This window comes from Anastrepha ludens, chromosome 6, assembly GCF_028408465.1.
Source record: "Anastrepha ludens isolate Willacy chromosome 6, idAnaLude1.1, whole genome shotgun sequence".
Taxonomy (NCBI): Eukaryota; Metazoa; Arthropoda; class Insecta; order Diptera; family Tephritidae; genus Anastrepha; species Anastrepha ludens.
The window spans coordinates 73,917,939-73,941,903 of record NC_071502.1 but is presented as its reverse complement, the minus strand read 5'-3'; the positions used below and the strand labels follow the sequence as shown (position 1 = coordinate 73,941,903).

Genomic DNA, 23,965 nt, shown 5'->3' with positions numbered 1-23,965 from the left:
TTTGAGATCTTGAATCGACCCTGAGCTGTTACGTAAACCTTCTCTTTCACGTGGCTCCAAAGAAAAAAGTCACAAGGTGTTAAATCACAAGATCTCGGTGGCCAATTGTGATCACCTCTTCGAGAGATAACACGGTCCGGAAACTTTTCCCGTAAAAGATCAATGATTTCGTTGCTTGCGTGGCACGTAGCGCCGTCTTGTTGAAATTTTTTTTTTTTTTTATTTCCATTATAAATTACGATCTGTTAATATAATATTAACAATAAGTAATTGGTGTTAGGGTTTGGAATTAAAATGTCCCTTCCCTTTGAAAGAGAACATTATTGTCTTTGGTGGTATTTAGTTACAATTTTACTAATACTTAGTTTTCTATAATTTTATATTATTATATTTTATTTTATACTACAGTACGAGCAAGATCTGTGGGTGTTTTGCGCTTTAGTCTTCTTGGTTTAAGTTCCATTTCCGGTATCAGTCTAATCTCATGGTTTTTGTGCTCTAATAGACGCAAGATGTGCTTACTGCTGCTTCTTTCTACTGCTTCAGTGACAGTGTCTATGCCGAGGTCGCGGTGAATGTCGTCATTTTTTATGTACCAATTTGCGTTTGTGATTGTCCTTAGCATCTTAGATTGACTTCTCTGAATGATTTGTAGGTTTGATTTACTGGCAGTCCCCCAAATTTCTAGTCCGTAGGTCCATGTCGGTCTGATTATTGATTTGTATATCATTTGTTTATTAAGTAAGCTTAGGGTTGATTGTTTTCCTAGTAGCCAGTAGAGTTGTCGGAATTTGTTTTTCATCTCGTTTCTCTTGTTCAGTATGTGTTTTTTCCATGTGCGTTTTGAGTCAATCGTTATGCCTAAGTATTTTGCACTTGAGTGCATTTTTATGTCTTCCCCGTTAATTTAGATTGGATATCTTGCAGATTTTCTCTTCGCGTATATTACATGTTGTGTTTATTGTCTTTATTGACCTCAATGCCCCATTTTTCAAACCATTGTGTTGTAGCTGATAGCGTATCTTGCAGTGTTTTTGTTGCTGCTTCTTCATTGAGGTTAGCTGACATTAGAACTGTGTCGTCTGCAAATGTATCATTGATCCTCGAGTAGTTGGCGTTGGTACATCTGCTGTGTATACTAAGTATAGTATGGGGCCCAGTACGCTTTCTTGAGGTACTCCAGCAGACGCCGTCAAGATAACAGAGCACTCATCGTCATATTTTATGAAGAAGTGTCTATCAGTCATGTAGATTTTAAGGATATTAAATATGTTAAGTGGTAAAATGGTTTTTAGCTTATATAGAAGTCCTTTGTGCCATACTCTGTCAAAAGCTTTCGCGATGTCCAAATGAACGGCAATGCAATATTTCTTCTTATCGAAGTCGTCTGTAATTTTGTTTACTACTCTGTGAATCTGTTGCACAGTTGAATGTTGTTGTTTGTTGAAAATAAACGTTGTTCAGATCAATACGCTCCGATTCCGGCTATAAAAAATCGTTAATCATCTTCCTGTTTAACACCTAACACCTGTTATTGGAAAACCCTTTATAAGAAAGGTAGCGGAACAAATGAAAGGGCAAACTGAAACTGCGGGTAAAGAGAGTAAAATACTATGTAAAGAAATCAAAACATTGGTAGTAGAAAAAAGGAAAAGCACATATACAAATATATTAAAACTCAACAATGACCCAAACAAAACAAAGGATACACCAGAATTAAAAAAACGTGTGCTCATTATTATAAAATCAAGAACAAATCAACCAAGTGATAAAACAAAACAAGACTTGAATAATAAAATTAACCCTAAACATCGCTGACATAAAAACACGTCAAAGTGGGACTATGATAATTAATAGTGTGAATAATGAGGAAAGAAATAAAATTAAAGCAATAATGGAAGCGAAAACAAGTGACCAATATGAGATTAAGATCCCCCGACCACTTAAGCCAAAACTGATGATAATTGATATGTCTTTTGAAAAAAACAATGAAGATTTATTAGACTTTGGAAGGTGAAATAAAGGTCTTGAAACAATACGCGGTCAAAAAACATAAAACGTATTACAACGCCATATTGGAAGTAGATGAAGAACATTTCCCGAGCGACCTAAAAATTGAAAAAGTCAGTATTGGATGGGAAAAATGCAAGGTGTATGACGGAGTTGACGTGTCGATGTACTTTAAATGAAAAGGATACAACCACAAATCACAAGAATGTAAAACGACGAAACATGCAGCAGATGCTTTGGAAAACATAAAACAAGCGAGTGCAAAGACGGCCCCAAAAATAAATATATTAATTGTATAAGAGCAAACGAAAAATTCAATTTGGGCCTAGACGACAGCTATAAGTACATGGTGACAGCTATAGGTATACCTGTATATACGAATAAACAATGCCCAGTGTATATAAGTCATTTAACGGCAAAAACATTAGAATATTAGCAGACAAAAACAATTAAAATGAATATTCCTTCAGAAGGCAACGGGAAACCACTGGAGGTACACTCTCTCATGACAAATCAATGCAAACAGCACACAAATGATAGGAGTAAAAATATTATGAAACACTTAAGGAACTTAAATATTGCGACATGGAACGTACGAAGTTTATACGAATCAGGTAAATCAGACAACACAATCAATGAATTTAACAGACTAAAACTTGACTTTCTCGGTATAAGCGAAACATTGTGGCAATCAAACGGCTGCATGAAAAAAGACGTACACTTTTACTACTCTGGAAATGACTCTACAAGACATTGAAGAGTCGGCATTATGATCGCGAAAAAACATTGTGGGAAAGTTAGCGAATTTTTTCCATACTCTGACAGGGTAGCGATCCTAAAATTAAACTGTGTTGATGACAAGATTGAAAGTTTTTATAATGACCTTACAAAAATTCTAATGACTAAGAAACATGGCATAAATATAATCATGGGCGATTTCAATGCAAAAGTAGGAAAAGAGGAAACACCAAATGTGAATGAAAAATTCGGTCTATGAGATAGAAATGAAAGAGGAAATAGACAAGTGCAATTTGATCAAGAAGAAGAATTCATGATTGGTAACACGTATTACAAATTCCCCGAGAGACCGATGTACACATGGAAATCACCACAAGATGTAATGAGAAATATAAAACGTAATCAAATTGACTACACCTTGATTAACAAAAGATTTAAATCATCTATGATACGGGCTAAAACGCGCAGACGTTCCTTTCAATCATAACTTATTGCTGGAAACGATACGAGCTCGATTAACAACACCGAAAACAAAACAGAAAAAATCACATATCAATGGCAACATTCGATCTTCGACTATAGTCGAAAGTGCTGATCGAACGAATTTTCATCTGGTATTATGGTGCTCATTCGTTGAAGAATAGGACTATTGTGACGCTCGACGCATTTACAATAGATAATTTTTTCTCAGCTGATACAGCAAATCAAAAAAAAAAGAAAAACCGATTGTGCTGAAATTCTTTGCAAACAACATTTTTAAAAGTTAAAAAAAGTATTTTTGTGAAAATGAGTACAACGGAGTTGTGGTTCGACGATTCATCGGACGATGAAAGATTAGTGGAACTAGCTAGAAGTAGAAAACAGCTGAGGGGCGCATTCAACCCCCTAGAAATGGCTTCCACTGAGTACGTTTAGAATTTTCAAAATGTGTTGACGTACTTAATATTACAGAAATTTCCTTACAGTTTTTTAAAGAACTTTAGATTATCTAAAGAGGCGTTTATGAACCTACTGTCCAGTATAGAAAACCAGTTGCAGCAGTGCACCCGAGCCAAGAGCTCTTCACTATTCTCCAAAAAAAGCAACACAAATTATTAATGTGTGTGCAGCTTTGCAGAACATTTGCTTGTTTTAAAATGTTCAACTTCTGGATGAAGAGTTATCCGATGAGACCCTCAACGAAGATGCTGAAGATATTGAAGTGGAGTCAAATAACGGAGAAGCAGAAAATATCAGAAATGAAATTCTTAGAATATTATAGAAAAATCTAAAAAGTATTAAATAGAAACCTTTACGCCACAGTTTCCGTTTTATTTTTGTTATAAATTTTCTTTATTCAATTATTCGTCATTCGAAAAAAATATGTATTTCAGTTCTTCTACGTATTTCAGCCCATACCGGCCAAGGGAAAACCAAAATGTATTTCTATAAACATCACAAAAAAACCATTATTAACCTTAATCCATTTTGCTGGCGTTCTAACTGGTGGTCCCAAGCAATTCAGCTCCGTTGTAAACTCCTCCCATTTTTTTGCTGCTTGAACTTTGGTGCAAATCCCTTTTGCGAATTGTGGATTCTCTTCCATTAATGCAACTAGCCTTTCTAATTGCTGTTTGGTACTCACGACTTTCGACCTGCATAAAATTAACAAAGTTAGTATATATTTATTATTTGGTTACTATAAAACCATAAATAATCGCAAACAACTTACACTTTAACAAGTTTTCCCACAATAGGCTGCACAATCGAAAGCAAAATTGCATTCGACTCTAAATTCGGTAAACAACGAAAATTTCGATAGGGTTGCACCGCTCATAATACCAAATTGACATTCGATTTTCGATCTTCGACAACCAACGAATATCGAAGATCGAATCCAACTCATAATAGGGGCCAATATACATAAATTGGAAAACGACGATATTAGAAATGGCTTTCAAAACAAACTGAATGACTTATTGACAAGTTGCAGTACTGGTAACAATCCTATAGAATGCTGTAATAATACTGCTGACAAAATAAGAATACTAACTAATACACTAGGAACAAAAATTAATATAGCCAAAGAAAAATGGATGAATGATAAAATTTTGAACATGAGAAAAGGAAATATCGGATCATAAACATTGATGAATATAAGCGAAGAAACGTACGAGACGTAAGAAACCAATAGATCGGAAGACAATGACAGGATATAGAGCGATTAGAAAAGTTATATGATAGTTTTAACTTACACAGAAAACTAAAGGAAATATCATATTTCAAATATGTAACCTGAGAAGATAGGAGTATAATGCAATTAATACATTATACGATACAAACGAGTTATAACAGACAAAAACGAAAAACACAATATTTGGGTACAATATGTCCATGAATTATTCAAAGACGATTCAAGATATGAAAATATTAATATGAACGACTCAACCGATAATCCATTACCTAAACAAACTATGTCTGAAAAAATGCGATAAAATTATCAAAACCAAAAAAGCAACAAGCTGTGACGAAATCGCATCTAATGTTCTCAAACTTATAGATGACAGTGGAATGGCAACCCTAATGAAAGTGTTTAACCACATATATGAAACTGCTAAATATTCAAACTAATGGTTAAAATCCACGTTTATTGTATTCCAAAAAAAGATCAATGCAAAGAAATGCAAGGATAATATGTAAATTTTTTCTAAAAATCATTCATAACAGAATTGATTATGGAGAGAGGCCGCTGTGGGAACAACACAGTTTGGCTTTAAGAAAGGGTTTAGGACCAGGGAAGCAATATTAGCCCTCAAATGCCTACACAAAAATCACAGAACGCCAAACAAGATAGACTACGAGAAAGCCTTTGACAAAATACAAGCTACTTAAAATAATGAGAGATTTGAACATAAACAAATATGACATCAAATGTATACAAAACTTATATTGGAATTAGACTGCAGAAATTAGATTCGGAGACAGCACCACAAGAGAGACAAAAATCTACAGAGGAGTGAGACACGGTTGCATACTATCACCACTATTATTTGCGTGTACGCAGGAAAAATATTTGAAGAAGCAATAAATGACGTAGAAAAAGGCATTAAAGTTAATGGGATATCTGTAAATAACATTCGCTATGCAGACGATACAACGCTAGTAACAAACAATTTCCAGGATCTCCAAACTATTATAAACAAAGTGGAAAAAACCAGCAAAGACTTCGGGCTAAATATGAATAGTGATAAAACTAAATGTATTATTGTAAAGCAGCAGAGACTATACCTATGCGAAACAAACCATAGCGGGCAAGACAATGGAGAGTGGCAGAAGAGAAATGGATAGAGCGACCTTCATGAAAATTAAACAAATACTGACCCGCCGGGGCATACCAATAAAATTAAAGACAAATTAAAATGTTATGTATGGGTATTTTCAACAATGCATTATAATGCGCAACATACCATTTCAGAGTGAGCAATGCGTTCAAAAATGCAAATATGGCAGTACTGCAAATGCAACGCGTTCTTAAACGTCATTTTTGTATCAAAAGTTGTGCATTATTTGCAGCAAAAATTTTCACACTGCCAATAAATACGCTAGTACAATGTCTGATGAAAAGTGGGTATTTAATTATTTATTTTAGCTTTTAATACAAAAATTGATGAAAAATACGATATTTAAACTTTATTTTATTATACTTTTCTTGGTTTTAGTGATTACTTTAGTAGAAACATCGCCCAGCGAAAATTTTATTGTTTCAAAAAAAAACTTATTTTTGGGTATTTTCCGTTTTGATATTAAACAATTCACAAGATATGTCCTTCTTTTAAGCTTTACAAGGTTTTTTTTTTCTTAAATTTAATAAAAGACTATCGGCTTTTTCCTCACATACATCGTCCATGACCAAACTTAGTAACAATTCCATTTTATTGCACAACGCGTTCATAAATGCAACAAATCTATTTGCAATTTCTCAACAAATCTATCAGTTGCATGAATTGTCACATTGACAGTGCTGCCAGCGCTGCAAGTACTGCGCATTATAATGCGTTTCTGAACATAGCCTATGGTCAACTCTCTTATATGGATGCGAGGCCAGGACGTTGAAAACCATAAACATGACCCGACTAGCATCCTTCCAGCAGATGAAGAGCTCCTGCTACTTCGAGAGACTTGCGTAACCTTGGCACAATTATTGGATATTGTAGCAGGTTAAACTCCTACTTATTCAGAATTGACCCTGACACCCCATCAAATCCACTCATCAAACACCCCTCTCCCTCTGGACCCAAACTGTCGAAACAGCAAGTTTCCTGGGCCTACCTTTAGATGAGTTAGAGGAAGACGACCGGTGATTTACAATACACCGACAAAGCTTAGTATTGCTGTTACCACAACAATACACGCGTGAAACGTGATACCTTGCGAAAGGAAGAGTGTGAGACCAAATGGTTTAGTTCAAACTAAACTAAACCAAGGGCTGCCGCCCCAGTAAACTAGCCCTGTCTAGTGAACAGCATATCATCCCACCCCTTACGTCACAGGAGCAACTCCTCGCAGCAACCTTGCTCCAAATGCTTTTCCTCAGGGCTGGAATTGAATCGAAGTATTCTATTGCTGTGCCTGCCATAAACGGCTCCATCCGAACTCCACCTCGGTTAGGTGCAATAAGTGCAACGAGTGGAGCCACCTTAAGACCTGTTCAGGACTTAAGACTCATAGGGAGTGGTCCACACGGTATGTGGCCTCGTGTTGCTCCCGCCAGCAGGCGTCCGATGCCACCTCGGCTACTACTCCCCCTGATAGGCCGGCACTACCAACCGCCACCACAAGCCAGACCTCCACGATAAGGAGCCTATCGGAGCAACACAACCGCCGACTTAACCCATCTCCTTTCCCTCCTGCTCCAACCCCAGTGCGGAGACAAACTAGCAGCTCTTGGTCCCCCGCACAGTCTGTTCCGTGTGTCAGATCGTAATACCTCGGAATCTGGCATCAGTCAAGTGCAATTCTTGCAATGGCTGGTGCAATTTTCGGAGATGCTCCGGCCTGCGCACCACCCGTGAGTGGACAACTTACTACGTTACCCCCTGCTGTAGAGCTCTGCACCCGCAACCGCCCCGGTGGCGCAGCCGCCCACCATCATCAGGCCGCAACAACTACAGCGGATTGCACAGCAGGCCCAACGTAGGCTACCCCACGCGTCTCTCACCCCCCGAGTTACAACGACCTCACCTAGAAGCTGCAAGCTTCTACAATTTAACTGTAACGGACTCATGAGCAAGGTCGACGAGATAGTTGACTTCATGAGCCAACACAGTATCAAAATAGCTACGGTCCACGAAACCAAGCTGCACGATTGGTCCTCTCTGATCACCAGGGATGACTATAACGTGCAGAGTCATGATCGCGAGCGAGACAATGGTGGTGGCCTAGTGTTTATAGTCCACCACACAGTGCAATATCGTCTCATTGATGAAGGGATCGACCGCAGGGACAGCACCTTAGAATGTCAAGGCATAGCTGTCCGGAGAGGCGATTCCGACCTCGAAATTTTTAATGTTTATATACCCCCTGTCACCTGCTGCGTGGCAGGATATCACCCTGATATATGTAGGTGCGCTCATCAGAGGTGAAAACCGATTGGTTGTAGGTGACTTCAATGCGCATCACTATCTTTGGCATTTAAGTCTGCCAAACGATCGTAGGGGACGGCAATTGGTAGAGCGACGTCCCCACCAGGGTAGTGGGCAATTGCAGCAGCTCGCCTGATCTAATAATAGCCAGCGCGGGGCTGATAAATTGCATAACGTGGCGACCAATGCTATCGCTTGCATCAGACCACTTGCCCATTATCGCCTCGATTGAGAGACCTGCCGACTTTGGTCCAGTTCTATTGTAACTTTAAAAAAGCTAATTGGGTCGGCTTCACGGAATTCACCGAGGACACCTTCGCCGCTCTTTCCATCCCCACCGATGTGCGCGCAGGCGAACGCGCATTCCGCAAGGTGCTCACAGCTGCTGCGGCCCACTTCATCCCAGCTGGAAGGTTCAAGGCCATCCGTCCTCATTTCCCAGCCAAAGCAGCCAGCATGGCAAACGAGCGTGACCACCTACGTCAGGTCGATCCAGGGGATCCCCGCATAAGGGATCTCAATTTGGAGATCCGGCAACTGGTATATCAACTCAAGCGGACTAAATGGGTTGAGCACTTGAAGACCTGTAACCTCACCTCTGGGGTGAGTAAGCTCTGGTCCACCGTTAGGTCCTTGTCGATCCCGACGAAGCACAATGACAAGGTGGCTATCACCTTCAACGGTTGCACTGCGTCGGACCCGAAGATATACGCGAGCTACTTTAGCGGGCTTTTTATACTGCATCCTCCGGGCGACAGATCCAAGCGTAGTGCTACCAGAAGGCTGCACAAACTGATAAACGACAGTGCGCCACTTACTTTCTCCGGTGATGAGGTTCAGGGGGCCATCATCAAATCTAAAACATCAAAAGCCATTGACCCTGACGGACTAAACGCGCTGATGCTGAAGCCCCTGGGACCATTGGGAGTAGGATTTCTCACAAGCGTCTTCAATCTGTCCTTGGCCACTCTCATCATCCCCGACAAGTGGAAAACAGAGAAAGTGGTCCCACTACTGAAACCTGGGAAACCCGACAACTCTCCTTTCCCCAGTAGTGAAGACACTTGAAGCCCTCCTACTCCCACTCTTCACGAAACACCTAGCCGCAGCCCCACATCAGCATGGCTTCCGACGAGGGCATAGCGCCACCACTGCACTCACCGCCATAAACGCCCAGATAAACCGCGGGCTTAACCAAAACCGCCCCTGCGAGAGGACTGTTCTACAAGCGTGGGACCTGAAGAAGGCTTTCGACACAGTCAGCCACGCCACGCTACTAGATGACATTTTACAGTCGCCAGGGCTGAAGAGGTTGACCGCGAACTACTATCATTCGTCGGTGAGATTCCGAAACCACACATCTAAACAGAGGAAAATAAAGCAAGGAGCACCGCAGGGTGGTGTCCTTTCACACTTGCTTTTCAATTTCTGGATTTCGAAACTCCCCCAGCCACCAGTGGGAGTCTCCTCTCAAGACAATAGGCCGACCGGTTCTTAACTATGCTGCGCCTGTCTGGTCGCCTGGAACCAGTGATACCCAGTGGACGAAGCTCCAGACCTGCCAAAATACTGCAATAAGGACCGCGACAGGATGTCTTCTGATGTCCCCTATACAACACCTGCATGACGAGGCTCATATGCTACCTGTGAAGGAGCATAACAAACTGCTCAGCAAGCAGTTTCTGCTAGGGTGTCACCGTAGGCCTTACCCCTGCAGACACCTGCTTGAGTCTGAGCCACCTCCCAGGCACATCAGGAGGCACTTCGTAAATTACGTGGACGAGATCCTAAACAAAACAGACAGACCACTCCAGGATCGAACAGTGTACAGACAGGCCATAAACGACATTCATCGGGGACCCTTACCACCGTCTTAAGCTCCCGACATCCGAATGCCGTTATCGGAGTGCAACCTCCACCAATTGCAGACGAAGAGCTCCAACTTCCCCGAGAGTCCCGCGTAACCTTGGCACAATTACGTTCAGGATACTGTAGCAGGTTAAACTCCTACTAATCCAGAATGGACCCCGACATACCAAACATATGTCCGGCATGTGAAGGCACCCCGCACGACACTTACCACCTTTTCACATGCCCCTTAAAACCGACTCATCTAACACCCCTCTCCCTCTGGGCCCATCCCGTCTAAACAGCATGTTTCCTGGGCCTACCTTTAGATGAGCTAGACGAAGACGACCGGTGATATGCCCTACACTATTATTGTTAACAAACAAACAAGTCTGAGTCTAACCACCACCCACAGCAGATGAAGAGCTCCAGCTACCCCGAGAGAACTGCGTAACGTTGGCACAATTACGTTCTGGACACTTTAGCATGTTAAGCTCCTACCTATCCAGAATTGATCCCAATATACTAAACATATGTCCAGCATGTGAAGGCCCCAGGCACGATACTAACCACTTTTTCACATGCCCGATCAAACCCCTCTCCCTGTGGATCCAGCCTGTCGAAACAAGTTTCTTGGGCCTACCATCAGATGAGCTAAACGAAGACGGTCGGTATAATCTATATTGCACTGACAGGGTTTGGTAAGCTGCTACAACAACAACCAACTAGGTTAGTGAACATGCCACATAATGCTTAGTACAGTATTCAAATATAATTGTGACGCTATCACATGGCTCGAACGAAGCAACTCCACCTCCCCATTTGCCATGAGTGATGGCTCATCATAGACCCGACAACTCAAATAATTCGTCCAGCCCCGATGCAATACTGGTAAGACGAGTTCTTAGGTCCATGACTATGCGACTGACGAGTTGTGCACTCTCACAAAGTTCCACTTTGAGGCCATAATCAATTTGTGAGTAAAATGCTGAAGTGCACGCATCCACTGCCGCACTCAGATAGTCCGTGAACGACGGAGGAAACACGCTAAGCTGTACAAGCTTTCTGAAAGTTTGTTTTACTGCCAATTGTTTTGTTTAATTAAACTAATTACTCAATTTCAAATACAAATTTAACAAATTATTCCTTTTTCAACAACATGTAACCCTTTGGTTTAAGTTTGCCTTTAAGCACATTCTCTTTTTCTGCTGCCTTCTCTGCTTGTATACGCGCATAGCGCTTTTTCGCAAAATCCAATTCATTACTTAGGGTTAAAATTTTAGCCGCGATCTCTTGTTGTTTCTTCAAACGTCGTTTCTGGTTGGCCTAAAAATACACCAAAAAATGTGTATAATTAACTTATTACAATTCCAATTTATTTAACCTACACCGAGTGGTGTGGGACGTCCGTCCAAGAAACTGTAGTCCGGCAAGTTAGTCAACGGGCCAAATGCATTGGGGTTCTCGGGCAGACCTCTCTGTTCACGCCATTTGTAATCCAATGCTCGCATTACCGTACAAGAAAATTGGCGTTGAACTTTAATTGCATATAAATAATGAATATATTATTAATGGTAGTTATGAATTATAATTATGTACTTACTCGCTCCATTTTGAGTAATATTTGCTAAGGAATTTGTGAACTTTAACATATTCACTTATTTAATCACTATAAAAAGCAAGCACGAAAGAAGTCGTTCACACCATATGTTGACCATTTAAAAAAACAGCTGGCATTTAGTATTCAACTTGTTGGCACTTGGCAGCACTGCTCAAAGACAAAGTAAACAAACAAAATGTACAAACTTCACATTGTACACAAATTAAAAATAAGTGATTATTTTATCTAATGGCATGGCAGAGCGTTTGGAGATCACATTAAAGCAACCTAATCCTCTTTTTGAAAAATGGCTGGAGAAATGGTTGGAGGAAGCGGAGCGTCGTAATGCAAAGTCGCAATACAAGCTTCGCGAAGCACTGCACGCTCTACGCAGCTATCCGCTTCCACTGGCCACAGGACGTGAATGTGCTATTCTTCGAGGCTTCGGTAGCACATTGTGCAATCTTATAGATGAAGAGCTTCGATTGTATCAAGAAAGGCAACATATTTCGCAATTACAACCTACAATGCAAACATTTCAATCGGATGTGAAACAACTTGTCCACTCTATTCAGAAAAACAAATCTCGAAAGTTGCAAACAAAAATCACTAAAAAAGAGCAGAAAGCTATCGCTGATGAAGAAGAGCGACAGCGTCAAGTCATCATGAGTCCAGGAAGCTTTCGCATAATATTACTTGTTGACACACAAGAAACCAACGGCAAAAACAAACGCACTTTGGATCAAACACGTTGCTACTTAGAAAGCTTTGATATATTGTATGAAGTACGTCGTTTGACCATCGGTGATTTTCTTTGGGTTGCACGTGACCAGGAAGGGAACGAATTAGTCCTTCCTTTTATAGTTGAACGCAAACGGTTTGACGACTTGGCCTCAAGCATACGCGATGGTCGGTTCCATGAGCAGAAACATCGTTTACGCCAATGTGGAATTCAAAATGTTATCTACTTAGTCGAAGATTATGGGAATAATGAGCATTTGGGCTTACCTATGGAGTCCTTACAGCAGGCAATTGTGAACACGCAAATACATTCAGGCTTTACCATAGCACATACTCAGAATAACTTTCGTTCAATGAAGCATTTGGCAGGTGTGACGAAAACATTGATACGTTGCTTTAGGAATAAAGTTTTGCTTAGCACAACCAAGGAAGACTTACAACCATATCGTTCTTCAGCTGATATGTATGGTTTACTGAAATTCCGGGCCTTGTATGAGGATTCGGCCCGTGGTGCACAATTGACTATTCGCGAAATATTCGTACAACAATTGCTGCAACTACACTCATTGTCCCTGGAAAAGGCACTAGCCATCGTAGAAGTCTATCCCACACCACGACTTATTTTCGATGCCTACGAAGCATGTACAAGTGAAAAGGAAGCTCGTTCTCTGCTGGCCAAAATTTCTTGTGGACCGTTACAGCGCCCGCTGGGTGATAAAATAAGCCAAACAATTTATGATTTCTACAAGACTGACTTTCAATAGTTAAGTAATTGATATGTACATTTAAATCTTTATTTATAAGTTTAATAATAGGTAATAAAAATCATTTGTTTGAATACCATCAGCAAAATCTGTTACTCCAGTCATTTTTATTCGTGCTTGCTTTTATTATTTATTGCTTTCAATAAATATTCAACTAAAATTAAACCTTTGCCTTGGTACTTATTTAAAAACAGTTTTGACCAGTATTTACAGCGTTATTATAGCTTAAATATCCCCCAAAATTCATTTAAAAATGCGATTGGTGCTATTCGGATGAAACATTACTAGAGGTACTTATTAAAATGTTTAATGCCACCACGAAGTACAAACGTTTTAAAACTATCACCGGATTGTGCCCATTTACACAGGGAAACATTTTGTTCCCTGGTGAAGGACGGCCGCGAGAGAAGGGAATTTAATCGTATTTTCGTTCTCCCGCTTGATTGAAAACCAACATAGAACTCAGAACCATAGATGACCCAAGCGTGTCGCCTGGTTATCTATGTTATCTATGGTCGCCTGTACAGGAGACCAAAGATAACCAGGAGACAAATTCCCTTCTCTCTTCCGCGGCCGTTCTTCTCTTGGGAAAAAAAATGCTTCCCTTCCAAATGTTTCTCTGTGTAAATGGGCACTATTTTTAACACAACCATAACGATGTCGGCAAAACACTTGATTAAATTTTCTTGTACTAAATGATTTCAGTGCTGCCAAACTTTATAAAAAAAAAACTGTTCCAACTTTTCTTTCGAGATGTCAAACTGACATTATCTATGAAACTGACATCAACTAATTTGTTACACGTCTCTGAACTTTTTTCACTAATCATTGCACGAAACTAGTTTTAATTAAATTTAGTTTAATTTAATCACCCGCTAAGCTAAATAGATAAAATGTCAACAAAGACTAGCACAATCGAACGAAACAGTAGTGGTACCTCAAAATCGGTAAATTTTTCAGAGATTTGCTCCCGTGCTTTGAAAGCGCATTCTGATTGGCCGGACAAGGTGAGTTAATTAAACAGGTGATAGCGAGGAGTAATTCATGTAGCAAATACTGCTGCGCCTGATAAAAGTATTTATGAAAAACGTGCTTGAGTGATAAAAAACGAAAATGGCATAGAAATGCAATGTTCCACTCCTACATATACATATGTGAATATTCTTACTTTACTTTTCAGGATGAATTTTTAGACGTTATATACTGGGCTCGACAAATCTTCGGCATTCTTTTGGGCATTGTATGGGGCATTGTACCATTAAAAGGCTTCTTGGGCCTAGTGCTGTAAGTAAACTACCGTAAACTTCTTCCAAATATAATATATTTTTTTTTTAAATACTCTTATAGATTCGCGGGGATCAGCTGTAGCATTGTCTACATTTATGCCATAAATTTCCAAGGTATTGATGAGGAGGCTTACGGTGGTGCTTGGGAGTTGGTAAAGGAAGGTTTTATGACATCTTTCGCTGGTTTCCTGGTGACGTGGATCATTTTTTATACTGGGTTGCATTATGATACTATAATGGCTGAAAAGGAGTTATCGTAATGCAGTCAAACAAATTTAATAATTACCGATTTGTTGTACGTTAATGTTAAAAATATCAGCAGACTACTTTCGATAGTAACAATTTTTAAACCTTCCCGATAAGACAATGCCAAAACAAATCAACTATGAGGCGGCAAAAACAATTTACTTTCCCAAGAATCAGAGCAGATCCTGCTTTATGATGTAGTTGTAATGGTTTTAACAACTATTAGTTAATAAATTATTGTAGTAACTAAGCAAGCTTAAATAAGTTACAATGAGATTGGTGCCCCTCAGCAGATGCGTGCTTGCATTTCCGAGCATTCTGTTATTGTATGTGCTACTATCTTACATTACTACTATCCACACGAGTTTAAACTTTTTCTATGAAAAAAATAAACAATAGTTCACATAGCGTTACAGTTTCAGTTTTTTTCTTTACTTATTTAAGGTTTTTTTTATACATATGTTCATAAAGTATTTAATCCAAATGTCATTCCAAATCAACTACTTTACAACCAGTGTTTTAATATATTTTTTAAAAATCCATAGATTCTATGCCATTGCCATTCTGTGTAACACCTTTCGAACTTAGTTCGAGCTCAAAGTTTTCGGGCAGTTGTCCACTTTGTAGTATACGTGATAGTCGCTCCACCTCTTGAAGAGAGTTCGCTCTTTTTATCGCATCTCGTATACGTTGTAAGTCTTCTGGATTAGCCGCTCTCGCTGCACTACCAGCAGCGACGTTGCCTCCTGCTTCCGCAGCAGCGACCGATGCATTAAGCTTTGATTTCTTTACTACTTCTTTCAGCATATCTTTACCCTGTTTAGTACGAAAATATTCTTGTGCCTCAATACGGTCCTTTCTCTTGATCTTCCTGAAATCAAGCAAACGCAGCTGGGGAAATTTGAAAGCCATGTACTCGCGGTAATAAGGTTTTGTTGAAACAGGATTTACAAGCAAGCACAGTGTTTCGAGGTGAGGTAGTAACGCAAGTGCTTCTAAATCACTTAGCTCCTGCAGATTGTTTCCTGTTAAAATAACTGAGCGTAAATTCGGTACCGCTTCATGCAGACCATCGCCAATACGCAGGATACGATTGTTGTTAAGTAGCAGGCATTTTAGACGCGGTAAATACGGTATCCCATCCAATTTTCGCAGATCATTATCAGAAAGATCTATTGTGTCAAATTGGTCCAATGTAGCGCCTAAGTTTTCAATTTGTGGAATTTTATAACCGCGCAAATCCAATTCCCGCTCCCGGCAAGGATTTATAAATTGCATTGATTGATTTATTAGTTCCGGCGTTAGCTTCACCATATTGTGTATTACAAATATTTGGCAGTGTTATCGATTACACTTTATTGCAATATGAAGAATAATGCCCAGGTTTAATACAAATTTTGTGAATTTTCATACAAACTCTAAATCATACACGAATTAAAATGAAGGCAAGCATCAAATATGTCACATAAAAACCTTCATTTGACAACCCGCATGTCAAAGACGAAAATGCTACCAAGTTAAATACTCACCATATAGGGTCTCATCAAGGCGAATTGAGTACTATAGTTGCGCCATTAAAAAACAGTTGCTTTATTTTTCGCGCTTTTGACAAGTCTGACGTCAGCTCAGTTCGCAATAGAAATCCAACGAACAAAACAAACAAAAGTTTGAAAAATTACGCGTTTGTGAAAATTCATTGAATGGCTTGGAAGTTGTGGGATCTGTGAGACTTAATCTAATAATGAAATAAAATAATCAAACTTATGAAAACGAATTGCAATGTGTTAAATTGTGAAAGTATTGTACAAATTAATATAAAGCCTGCAAATGCAGTTGGTTTGCGTTTTTATGCGGAAGACGCCGTGGCAGTAAATGTGTGAGCATAATTTCTTGTGTTTGGTTGTTTTCATATCTTTCGACTAGTCTTCTTCTTCACAAACAAGTAATTCCACTTCCTTTTGCTTGTTTATTCATCCGCTTTTACGACACGAAGAATTCGGAAGGCGTAATTTGTTTCTCTTTCATTCTTGGGGTCGCATCAAGAATGATAGATAAATAGATTGCACCTTCCTAATTCGCTGTGTCGTATGACTCCATCTATAAGCAAACAAAAGGAAGGGGAATTACTTGTTCCTGAAGTTCCGCATAAAAACGCAAACAAACTGCATACCAATTCAAAGTATTGGCTAAGTAAAAAACTAAGAATTACATCCCCTTATTTCACTCTGGGCTGACAGCGACATGGTCAATGCGAAAGAAAAAACAAATCAGCTGATTTACTAATACCACCATTAATAGATTCGCCTTGCTGCGTTCCCAAAGTACTCAATTCGCCTTGTTCCGGCATGGCGTACGGCATGTATGGGGTGCCCTCGACTCAATTATACATAATCTAGTTCGATGTCAGTGAAACTCGTTGCCGCAACGGATGCGTTATCTATGACGGATAGAACAGCGTTTCCACGACAGTCGGTTATACGTTACCGAAACGACCCGGATTTATATCCGGCCAAGAACTGTCACTCCAGCAGCATTCCCCGTATGTAAGTATGGGGAATGTTTATGCTGCTACAACAACAACAACGGGTGGAACAGACTCATTCTCTATTAAACCTGTGCAAGAGTAAGCGAAAAGTAAACGAAGCGACTCACTAAAGCTGGCCACAAACAGGGTCAAATTTCCAGCGACTTGTTGCAGTTCGGAGAAAATCCATCGTGCATGGCGAAGTGTGAACACACATCCAAAATAATTAAAGATTTTCATTTACCTGGTATTCGTTGCTAGTTTGAGGCGTCGTTGAGATAAGACAATGAGAAAATATGACAAGTGTGAATAAAAAAAGGTTATGTTCTTCCGGAGAAATTTGTTTCATACTTCCTAACAACTAAATATGAGAACGATTAATGCTATTTTGCAACTATTATTTCATCCGAACCTGTTTATTCTTTTTTTCCTAATGCACATTTAAAAATTGTAAGAGCAATCACGTCATCCGCTTTCTTGTCTCGCATGTTAGGTAGGTAGGGTGGTTGCAGTGATGGTAAATGGTTTTTTGAAAAATCCCTACACAACCCAAAAAAATTCCCTACTTTTCCCTACGCTTACAACAAATTTTCCCTACGAAATTCCCTACATTTTTTTCTCCTGTGTCTACACTAATAATAATAATAATTATAATGAGGCAATTGCAAAGTCCAAATTGAATTGTTTGCTTAAGATTTTTTTAAAATTCCGTACAGAGCTTCTGCAGTGCATTCAGTTCTTATTGGAATTAGATCAAGCAGCTTAACCACAAGCCGCTCGCTTTCCTCGCCGAAATATCTCACCATGAGACACATAAGCTTAGGGGGCGTCCATAAATTACGTGAGATGTTTAAGGGGGGGAGGGGGTCGAGTCAAATCTCATCTAATCTTACGTTGGAGGGAGGGGGGTCTCAGCAAATATCACGCAATTTTTTTTCTGATTGAAACAAAAAAATTGTACATGCTTAAGATTTAATCTCAAGCGTAATCGTAGTATGATTAAGATCATTCACTAATTCGTTCGAAAGAAAATAATTTCATTTATACTTCGACGTTATACATTACTACTGTCAAACCACCATATTTGTTTTATACCAAATAGCTCAATTTAATCTGAATTTGCGGTACAGTGTAGCCCGTCGGTTGTTTTCGCGCCACTATGAGCCGAACGCCCTATCACTCAGGTTGACATTTGACAATTCCGGACTTTAAAGAACATGACGGAAAATCATTTGCTCCATTTCTAATACGCGTACCGATTCAACCACTGAATGCCTTCATCAGCACGTCTATTGATCTCTATTGCCCAAGTATACATGCGGTATTTACTTCGCATCTCTCACAAGAGCTGCAGAGCACAGGAGAGCAGCTCACATTGCACCAGCTAAGCAAGCGCGTATGTTCCGCAAAGTGCGACCCTCACGGATTGTCACAAGACGAGCTAATGAGTTACTGTGCGCAAGCGTCAACGGCTTAGAGTGGCTAGATTAGAACGAAGTTGAAGGAGCACATAATTTTACTGAAAATCATATGGACATGTTGGTCCCAATAGTCTCTCTTGAAACCGCGCATGATTCTCCACGGACTGAATTAGAGTAGATATTCTTTTTTTAATCGTAGTAGTTACGATTTAAGTCTTCTATTGTTAAATTTTTATTACACTTATAACTCTCAGCAATATTGATTACTAGTCTTAACTAGTCGTAAATAAAAGCACGAAGCAAATTTTTTTTCTTTTTACAATAACAATCCAACGCGTTTACATAAGAAACCCACATTTTGAAATATCTCACGTGAGATTGGGGGATGGGGGAGGGGGTTGAATAAAATCTCACGACATCTCACCAGGGGGGGAGGGAGGGTCAGAAAATTGAAAAAAACACCTCACGTAATTTATGGACGCCCCCTTATTGAGTCCGATGTCTGTGCTCTCATCGATCATTATGGAAAATTTGTTTACTTTTAATTTTTTAACTAAATTGTCTTTTTCTTCTTTTGCCAATTCATTTTTTATTATGTTGGTGCATTTCTTTCTTCCCAGCTCAGAGTTTTTTATTATTTCAGAATCAGGCACCATTTCTTTTAAGAGTGGGATTAAATGGTCCACCACTTGCAGCGCAACATTATGCTCAGCGAAGAACATGCTAGGTCTTATTTCGAAATTTCTGGAACCATTTGGTTTACTCGCCTTTTCTAAAAAAAACTGTTCATTTTAGATGTCTTTTTAATTGCCTTCATATTTTTTGGTGCATTTTTGTTTCGGCGTGCTTCTGTTAATCAGACTTGCTCGTTAGCCACAGCTTCAAACTAGCCACTAAAATCTCGTCGTCAAGCCACTTGTTATTGAACTTTTGTTTCCGATACTTGCATTGTTTTTCCTGGTGTTCCTCCGGAGAGTCAGTCGAAAAGGAGGAGCTCATTTCTGTAAAATATATGCATTTTAAATATAAAAAAAGCCAAAACTAAAATAATTGTAAACTTACTTCAAAAGTAAAAAGCACCAGAAAATGTGGGACAACTAACAATTTCCGCGCAAAGAAAAAATCGTGCTAGCGTTAACGAAGAAAAAACGGCAATGTTGCCATATTAACGCTTTTTAAAGTATGCTGCCATAAGGAAAAGAAGTCTGGCATGAAATCTTACTGCGGATTTTTATTTTAAATGAACTTTTTTAATTTTACCCCGCTATTTAAAAATTGTTTCTGTTCTTCTTGAAAATTCCCTACATTTACAGAATTTAAAAAAATCTGTCCTTCTTTTCCCTACACCCACATTTTTCGACAAAAATCCCTACATGTAGGGAATTTTCCCTACATTTACCATCACTACCACCGTGGTTGTCATAAGACACACTTAAACAGTACGACGATCTCAACGAAATGATGGTTTATGGATTTGTGTACAGTGTGTGTGCTACCGACTAGGCACAAATCGCTGGGAGTTGTACCCTGTTTGTGGGCAGCTTAAAGCAAGCATGCCGTGTTGCCATTAATTTGTGATTTTTATTAGGTAATCCAGTGATAGAACTCAAATTCGTAACAATATACCTATATCTATAAACACAAAGTAATAGATACTATATGTAGTTTTCTTCAACTCGTGTTGCATAAAAATAAAACGGCAAGCCATGTCTGTTATATCGAAATTTATTCTTCAAACTATTTTTATAATTTTTCATAAACATTTAGTTTATTTTTCTTCATTTGGTTTTTGAAACTTTTTATTTAGTGTTTCAAATTTCTTCATTTTTATAAATTCAAGATTTTATCTCAATGTTTCAGTGCAGTTGATGTTTTTTGATTAATATTAAATTGAAAGGTGGAGACTAGAAATTTGTTGTTAGTCTTTCATAACTAACAAACTACGTATTTTTATGATTCTCATAACTTGCGATAGTTCGAAACACAATTTATCTAGTGCTTTGCAATAAAAAAATCAGTTTTTTTTATTTTGTGTTGATTTTCCTATTACCACTAATTATTTTTTTATTAGTTAAACGATTAAGTTAGTAGATTAAGTTTCCAAACGAATATCTATTCGTTTCTTAATATACCACTTCGTCCACACTTCACATTTAATATTTATAGTTACGATGTTAAATTTATATTCCAAAATTATGTAATAGTTAAACAAAAGAGCCAATGGTAAAAAATAATTTACTTAATTGTAATTAATTTGCCCCCTTTCCAATAGTCAGAGATATTTTTTTAAACGCTAATCTCGAATTTTTAATATTAAATATTTTTTGGAACACTTTGGTAGTATGTTAAATAGAAAATGACAATTGCCATATGTTTAAAGATTGCCACTTTTTTCGTTATAATAACAATAACATAAAAATAGTTCTTTCTAAGGTTTTTGATAAATGTATTAAAAAAATCCAGGAAAGAAAACGTTAAACATAACTTTCTAAATCGTTAAAAAATAGCCGCCGTAGCCGAATGGGTTGGTGCGTGATTACCATTCGGAATTCACAGACAGAACGTTGGTTCGAATCTCGGCGAAACACCAAAATTAAGAAAAACATTTTTCTATGCGGTCGCCCCTCGGCAGGCAATGGCAAACCTCCGAGTGTATTTCTGTCATGAAAAAGCTCCTCATAAAAATATCTGCCGTTCGGAGTCGGCTTGAAACTGTAGGAGGAGGAGCTCGGCCAAACACCCAAAAAGGGTGTACGCGCTAATTATACATATATATAATCTCGAATTTCTAATATTAAACATTTTTTGGAACACTTTGGTAGTATGCTAAATAGAAAATGACAATTGCCATATGTTTAAAGATTGCCACTTTTTTCGTTATAATAACAATAAGATAAAAATAGTTCTTTCTAAGGTTTTTGATAAATATATTAAAAAAATCCCGGAAAGAAAATGTTAAACACAACTTTCTAAATCGTTAAAAAAAAGTTAAGGTAGGGTAAAAAGAGCGATCGTTTTTTACAAAGCAATTTTCAAAAAACAAAAACAGTAATAGTTTTAAGTGATCTGTCTGGATTTTAAGGCCAAACACCCAAAAAGGATGTACGCGCCCGTTTCCACGACAGTCAGTTCTACGTTACCTAAACGACCCGGATTTATATCCGGCCAAGGACTGTCACTCCAGCAGCATTCCCCGTATGGAAGTATGGGGAATGTTTATGCTACTACTACTGCTACTACGCGCCAATTATATATATATATATTTTTTTTCATTATATGTGCATATTTGAATTTAAAATGAATGCAATTAAGCAATGCAAACTGTTTTACCTTTTTTAGAAATCTATATTAAAAGTTGATAAATATAAGAAGTTCCAGAAACTAAATTGATTGAAAATGGTTGACAAGAAAATTCATGAAAATCCCGAAATGTTTTTTTTTTCTCAATTTATAAAAACAGAATATGGCGCAAAGGGAATCAAGCAAAAACAAAAAGAGTACTCCGAAAACAAGAAACGTAAATAATAAACCAACAACTTGAAAAAAACTAAAGCTGTATGAATTGGTTACAAAATTAGCAGAATCAAATCTGACATTTTACTTAAATTTTAAATATCTATGTACATACGTATGTTAAAGCATTTTAAGTTTTCTGGCTCAACTGGGTTAACACCCCAAATATTCTTCAACTAATTTCAGCGCCCAATTACAATTTTAAGCTTCAGCTTGTCAATTTTTTATGTTCGCTTCACAAAAACAAAAAAAAAACTATAAAAATAAAAAAAATAAATATTTGTATAAAACAAATACCCTTGAATGGAAGCAGCTATAAAAAATATAATCATTTCTATTTGGTTATTTAATTTACATATAATATTTTTGCCGAAATGTTTGTAAAACTTCATTACTTGCCACCTATTTTATTTAACTACAGATGGTATGTATCCATGATTCAATAATAAAAGGTTTGCTCAGTAAGCAGCTTTCTCAAGCTCTTCCTCTTGACAAATCGGCTTCCTTAGCAAGACACTGGGTTGCTAACTCTAGCAATTTTTATCAAAAGTGGAAGAAAAGTAAAATTTGTAGTAAAAAAATTGTGCTTTGAAAAGGGTTTTTAAACACAAGAACTTGCTCGGTATGTCCATAACCAAAACGATATGGAAAACATCCTGACATACAGCTTAAATCAGGATATGATAGCGCATCTTTTTGGGGCAATGAACGTGAAAGATGGACGTTTTGACAATTTGAGCCAGATGCCTTTCAAATATAGGTTGGGAAAGTACCTACTAGGTACTTTAAAAATACATAAGTTACCAACAAGAGCTCATTTAGCAATATGTAATTAATCACAGATTCTGGATGGTAGATGATTTTTATGAGGAGCTTTTTTATGACAGAAATACACTCGGCGTTTTGCCATTGCCTGCCGAAGGGCGACCGCTATTACAAACAACATTTCCTATCGTTTGGTGTTTCATGCCCGGGGCTTTGAATCCTTGCACTTCCAAATGGTAGTCACGCAGGAAGCTATTTGACTACGGCAGCTGCCGTCGATATAATAATAATTAGTTTAAATAAGTGCAGGTAGTTTGTTAAGTATTTATGAATGTAAGAATATTCTTGACTGGGTGGTCAAAACTCCAAACTTACGTGGGCAAGGCATGGTAAAGTAAAGCGCCGTGAGTATGTTCAAAGTTTGTTTTTAGTCAACCAAATTCATGATGGATTCGCTTCTTCTATGATAGAATTCAAGGTCATAATACTTAGGTAATCACGAAGTATCTGATCAGTTTGGAATTTAAAAATTATTTCACAAAATATAATTCTGGCATTAAGTTAACCCATTTTTTTTTTTAATATCATACTTGGCATTTTCCGTTTATACTTTATATTTTTTTATAATTTAACTAAAAAAGGACTATTTTACTACCATTTTAAGCAAACAGTTATTTAATATTTCCATTTTCTTCATCCTTTTTAAGGCGTTTTTCAATAGGTGCGCTTCAACTTTTTTCCGATAGGGAGGGCGAACGACGCAATATTTTTTATTTTTCGCTTGTCATTTGTAAACTTCATTAGTATACATTTCATCATGGAACGCTACACACTTGAGCAACGATTGCAAATCGTGCAAATTTTTTATGAAAATAATCGTTCTGTTGC

The 23,965-nt window shown here is 38.2% G+C and overlaps 4 protein-coding genes across 4 annotated transcripts; 2 read left to right on the top strand and 2 right to left on the bottom strand.

The window, feature by feature from the left end:
• Nucleotides 1–11,294: 11,294 nt before the first annotated feature.
• On the bottom strand, nt 11,295–11,935 carry LOC128866425 (39S ribosomal protein L52, mitochondrial). Its single transcript, XM_054107143.1, has 3 exons — nt 11,821–11,935; nt 11,606–11,754; nt 11,295–11,543 (listed from the first exon to the last, which is right to left on the bottom strand). Exons 1-3 carry the CDS (start codon nt 11,867–11,869, stop codon nt 11,358–11,360), a joined length of 384 nt encoding a protein of 127 aa, XP_053963118.1. The 5' UTR covers nt 11,870–11,935; the 3' UTR covers nt 11,295–11,357.
• Nucleotides 11,936–11,979: 44 nt separating this feature from the next.
• LOC128866422 (crossover junction endonuclease MUS81) lies at nt 11,980–13,457 on the top strand. The gene has a single exon (XM_054107140.1). It carries the CDS (start codon nt 12,072–12,074, stop codon nt 13,320–13,322), a length of 1,251 nt encoding a protein of 416 aa, XP_053963115.1. The 5' UTR covers nt 11,980–12,071; the 3' UTR covers nt 13,323–13,457.
• Nucleotides 13,458–14,074: 617 nt separating this feature from the next.
• On the top strand, nt 14,075–15,269 carry LOC128866424 (GEL complex subunit OPTI). Its single transcript, XM_054107142.1, has 3 exons — nt 14,075–14,329; nt 14,503–14,606; nt 14,670–15,269. Exons 1-3 carry the CDS (start codon nt 14,216–14,218, stop codon nt 14,866–14,868), a joined length of 417 nt encoding a protein of 138 aa, XP_053963117.1. The 5' UTR covers nt 14,075–14,215; the 3' UTR covers nt 14,869–15,269.
• LOC128866423 (probable U2 small nuclear ribonucleoprotein A') lies at nt 15,254–16,354 on the bottom strand. Its single transcript, XM_054107141.1, has one exon. It carries the CDS (start codon nt 16,166–16,168, stop codon nt 15,386–15,388), a length of 783 nt encoding a protein of 260 aa, XP_053963116.1. The 5' UTR covers nt 16,169–16,354; the 3' UTR covers nt 15,254–15,385.
• Between the last annotated feature and the right edge of the window lie 7,611 nt (nt 16,355–23,965).